This window comes from Simochromis diagramma, unplaced genomic scaffold (genome assembly GCF_900408965.1).
Source record: "Simochromis diagramma unplaced genomic scaffold, fSimDia1.1 OVJJ01000295.1, whole genome shotgun sequence".
NCBI classification, from domain to species: domain Eukaryota; kingdom Metazoa; phylum Chordata; class Actinopteri; order Cichliformes; family Cichlidae; genus Simochromis; species Simochromis diagramma.
In genome coordinates this window covers 156032-161509 of record NW_024386799.1, presented here as the reverse complement: position 1 = coordinate 161509, position 5478 = coordinate 156032, and the positions used below count along the sequence as shown (strand labels likewise).

At 42.0% G+C, this 5478-nt stretch overlaps 1 protein-coding gene across 1 annotated transcript; it reads right to left on the bottom strand.

Moving 5' to 3' along the window:
- Positions 1 to 1875: 1875 nt before the first annotated feature.
- LOC120729362 (NACHT, LRR and PYD domains-containing protein 14-like) lies at positions 1876 to 4228 on the bottom strand (the record flags this gene model as incomplete). The annotated part of the gene is made up of 4 exons (XM_040024891.1): positions 1876 to 1900; positions 2055 to 2228; positions 2505 to 2628; positions 3748 to 4228. Coding segments are annotated over 4 exons (804 nt in total), but the record flags the coding sequence as incomplete, so codon positions are not given.
- Between the last annotated feature and the right edge of the window lie 1250 nt (positions 4229 to 5478).

The window sequence follows — 5478 nt, the reverse complement described above, 5'->3', positions numbered from 1 at the left end:
TTTGCCCATATCTCACTTTTCCCATCCATACTACCTGGATCACTTAACACTATTATACTGGAAACTGGCCTTTGAAGCCTATTTCGGATGAAGCCTTCTAGTTTCGTGCTAAGAATAACTGCACTTTTCGTTCAACCCCCCAGGATCTCGTTTCCCTCAGTCACAGTAACTTGCCCAGTTTAGCAACCTGGACATTTCCAGCGCTTGTTTCTCTGCTCACAGACAACACAGATACACGCATGTTATACAGCCCACGTCCAGCTCTGCATGCACTCCTTCTGCTCCATTTCTATAGAGAATAAACAACGTAACACATCATTCTCCATGTTTCAACTCAACCAGCTGCAATTAAGAAGGAGTTTGAATTTACTTTACAACAGCTGCTTGTTTCCTGTCTGCATGTTCTTTACTGTACTCCACACATTCTGAACGGTGTAGTTCTTCCTAAAAGTACTGCAGTATTTCTGCCAGGACATCCTCTAGTTTCCTACTGTTCCTTTGCAATTTATGTAATTACTATGCACTTAATACATACATATTATTAAAATTTAGGCTGTAATGGTTGTATTGATGTATAGCAACTTGAAATGCTCCCAAAAATGGCTCTACAGCATGTAAAAATATAATATAAGCTCTGGCGGACTTGGTTCTATGGTAGGTCTTAAAGGGTTAAATCAATATCAGTAGCTAATCCGATTGTTCAGTCTGACGTCAGGTGAAGTCATTTTTATGCATTTAAGAGCTGTGTTGAATTCAACATTACAAACTGAACATTAGAACTATCCTCTTCTCCAGGATTTTCCTGATTTAACATTTCAATATGATTCATTTTTGTTCTCTACACCTGCCGCCATCACTTCAATTATTCCCACTGTGGATTTGATCATATTGTTTGCCCAGCATCTCTACATTTTCCCATCCATACTACCCAGAGCTCATTAACACTATTAATACTGGAAACTGCTGTTGAAGCCTGATGGTGACACTTTCTGGTGAAGAAGTGAATTGCAGTAACAGGACTGGCTGGCTTATGATACACTGGACATTTCCAGCGCTTTGTTTTCTCTGCTCACAGACAACACAGATACACGCATGTATATACAGCCCACGTCCAGCTCTGCATGCACTCCTTCTGCTCCATTTCTATAGAGAACAAACAACGTAACACAATCATTCTCCATTGTTTTCAACTCAACCAGCTGCATTTAATGAAGGAGTTTGAATTTACTTTACAACAGCTGCTGTTGTTTCCTGTCTGCATTCATGTTCTTTACTGTACTCCACACATTCTGAACTGGTGTAGTTCTTCCTAAAGTACTGCAGTATTCCTGCCAGTACATCCTCTTAGTTTTCCTAACTGTTTCCTCTGATGCTCGTTGCTATTCTTTCCTCAATGCAAATTCATGCTAAGCTCCTTCATATCCATCCCTGTTTTCTAAACCTGTAATAATTCCTTTAATGTGTCTTTGGCCTAATTATGAGTCTGTCCACATGTTTGTAGTTTCCCACTTGCTTTGGTTTCTTAGCTCTGATTCTCTCAAATTTATCCTTGAAATCATTTACTGGCATCTCTCCCTCTCATTCCCACTATCCCCAGAACACCAGAGTATTCATCTCCTGGCCTCTTTACATTTTCTCCAATCATCCCTGTTTCTAGAGTCTCGCCCCATCTGCAGGCAGTGCAAAAGAAACTGCCTCTGCCATTTTCTTTTTCTTAATCTTTGATTTTTCTCTTCACTTTCTCCATTGGGTCTTCTTAGACGCACTTTCCAGAAAGCAGCAACATTTTTTGTGCCCCATTTTTCAAATTGTGCATCTTACTTCAGCTTAATGTGTTTCCTGTTTTGTTTGTACACAGGTCATGTAAAAGAAATCCTACCAGAGGCTCGACAAAGCTGAACTGAAAGACAGCACGGGCAATAAATCAGAGCAGCACAGAACTTAAGCACACATATATGAGGTGATTTAACAAATCATGTCTGTTGTAAATGAGTAAGCCATTAATCGGCCTGACTCAGGTTTTAAATCATCAGCAGAAAAGACTGAATCCTGACCTGAGAATCCCAAGTGTACACTTTGGACTTTCCACTGCAGAAAACAGAAGCTTCAGTCCTGAATCCTGCAGGTTGTTGTTACCCAGATCCAGCTCTGTCAGATGGGAGGACTGGGAGCTCAGGACTGAGGACAGAGCTTCACAGCTTCTGTCTGACAGGTTACAGCCACTCAGTCTGAAGAAAGGATGACAAGAAGACATGAAACACTTGTGTTAAAGTATATTCATGGTGCCATGAGGAGCTACTACATTTACAATATTTCAACACTGTTTCAGGACATGCTGGAATCCTTATTGCCTCATGTTACAAAAGACAAATGTGGCAGTTTACTGTGACTTGGATGGATTCATTAAAAAAAACAAAACATACACACAATGTTAATTTTTTCCAAATGAAATTGATTAAATGATGTTAATTGATGAAAAAAATATCGATATCGCTTGATCTGACCTCAGCATTTCCAGTTTGCAGTATTGACTCTTTATCCCAGCAGACAGAAGCTTCACTCCTGAATCCTGCAGGTTGTTGTTACCCAGGTCCAGCTCTGTCAGACGGGAGGACTGGGAGCTCAGGACTGAGGACAGAGCTTCACAGCTTCTGTCTGACAGGTTACAACCACTCAGTCTGAAATCAAGCGGGAAGGGAGAGAAGATCAACAAAACAAATCAGAGCTTTATTGCTTTTTTGTTGTTTTTAAGCAGAAATCAGTGAGGTGCTGCTAGATTCTGTTCTTTTGGTTTATTACCCAACAACACACACATACACTAATATTTGTGACTTTAGTAATAGTAGCATTTACAATGCAAAGCAACAGCGATCACAGATTGAAGGGGCCTGAATAAAACTACAATGCAGTGATTTTTAAGATGACCCGTTCTTCCAATTTCCAACAACAGATTTCTCCAACCTTACAGTTAAAAATAATTCTTTATCTCATACTGAATCTTGGTGCACCTCCCCCAGTTTATTAAAAAGAAGAGGTACTGAAGTTGCTGTAAGTGATGTGTGATGCCACTGATTTCCTTTCTGATCCAATACAAAGTAAAATTCAGGCTGGTATCTGCGATACTTATGAAAACTATTCCTTCAGAATCAATACAAGACATAAGAAAATATGTTTTGTATGACATAAAAAGCCTGAATTTTAAAATATTCAGTTAATAATCAAAAACAGATGTGACTGAAAATAATAAAACTGAGAAACATTTTATGGCCATTGCTACGGGCCATTTGATCCTTTTACAACCATTGAGAGAGCTTGGTTGGCATAGCCGGCAATACGTTGGATAGTAATAAGTCCGGTGGGTGATGGGCTCCACCAGGGCTGCCCTTTGTCACCGATTCTGTTCATAATTTTATGTTTAAAGGCTGTATCAAAAGTTCATTCAAGTTACAATATTGTGGTCAAAAGTTCTCCTTTTTTCTTTTATACTATACAACTACGCTGGCTCATGGTTTTAGGACACGGATCTGTCATGGAAGAAATCTATGACCACTTTTAATCAACATTTTAAAAATAAACATGATGACAGATTTACTTACAGAGCCTTGTTGGAGGCTTTGACCACTGGCAGCAGCCTCAGAAGAGCCTCCTCTGAAGCAGAGTATTTCTGCAGGTCAAACACATCCAGATCTTCTTCTGATGACAGTAAGATGAAGGTCAGAGCTGAGCACTGAGCAGGAGACAGTTTACCTGTGGAGAGACTTCCTGAAGTCCTGTATTGCTGGATCTCCTCCACTAGAGAACGATCATTCAGTTCATTCAGACAGTGGATCAGATTGATGCTTTTCTCTGCAGACAGATTCTCACTGAGCTCCATCTTGATGTAGTGGACTGTTTTCTGATTGGTCTGTGAGTTACTTCCTGTCTGTGTCATCAGGGCTCGTAAGAGAGTCTGATTGGTCTGCAGGGAAAGACCCAGGAGGAAGCGGAGGAACAAGTCCAGGTGTCCATTTGGACTCTGTAAGGCCTTATCCACAGCACTGTGGTGGAGAGAGTGTAGGTATGGTTTGTTAAATAATTTCGATTTCTTGGAGGTTGTTTGTTGTTCTTCCATCAGATTGAGTCCAGAGTTGATGAAGGTCAGATGGACATGAAGAGCAGCCAGAAACTCCTGAACACTCAGATGGATGAAGCAGAACACCTTGTCCTGGTACAGTCCTCTCTCCTCTTTAAAGATCTGTGTGAACACTCCTGAGTACACTGAGGCTGCTCTGATATCGATGCCACACTCTGTCAGGTCTGATTCATAGAAGATCAGGTTTCCTTTCTGCAGCTGATCAAAAGCCAGTTTTCCCAGAGACTCAATCATCTTCCTGCTCTCTGGACTCCAGTGAGGATCTGTCTCAGCTCCTCCATCATACTTGACCTTCTTCACTTTGGCCTGAACCACCAGGAAGTGGATGTACATCTCAGTCAGGGTGTTGGGCAGCTGTCCTCCCTCTCTGGTTTCCAGCACATCCTCCAGAACTGTAGCAGTGATCCAGCAGAAGACTGGGATGTGACACATGATGTGGAGGCTTCGAGCTTTCTTGATGTGGGAGATGATCCTGCTGGCCTGCTCCTCATCTCTGAATCTCTTCCTGAAGTACTCCTCCTTCTGTGGGTCAGTGAACCCTCTGACCTCTGTCACCATGCCAACACAGTCAGGAGGGATCTGATTGGCTGCTGCAGGTCGTGTGGTTATCCAGAGGCGAGCAGAGGGAAGCAGTTTCCCCCTGATGAGGTTTATCAGCAGCACATCCACTGAGGTGGACTTTCTAGGGTCAGTTAGGATTGTAGTTTTGTGGAAGTCCAGAGGAAGTCGACACTCATCCAGACCATCAAAGATGAACACAACCTGGAAGTCTTCAAAGCTGCAGATTCCTGCTTCTTTGGTTTCAGTAAAGAAGTGATGAACAAGTCCCACCAAGCTGAACTTTTCCTCTTTCAGCACATTCAGCTCTCTGAAAGTGAATGGAAATATGAACTGGATGTCCTGGTTGGCTTTGTCTTCAGCCCAGTCCAGGCTGTATTTCTGTGTTAAGACTGTTTTCCCAATGCCAGCCACTCCCTTTGTCAGCACTGTTCTGATTGGTTCGTCTCTTCCAGGTGAGGCTTTAAAGATGTCTTCTTGTCTGATTGTTGTTTCTGGTCTGTCTGGTTTCCTGGATGCTGTTTCAATCTGTCTGACCTCATGTTCATCATTGACCTCTGCAGTCCCTCCCTCTGTGATGTAGAGCTCTGTGTAGATCTGATTCAGGAGGGTTGGGTTTCCTGCTTTAGCGATGCCCTCAAACACACACTGGAACTTCTTCTTCAGGGTGGATTTAAGGTTACGCTGACAACGTCCACTGGGAGTTCCTTTAGAAATAAAGAAAAATATATATATTGAATTTAAGTACTTATCAAGGGTACATGACCATTTCTTTCCTGCCCAAATTA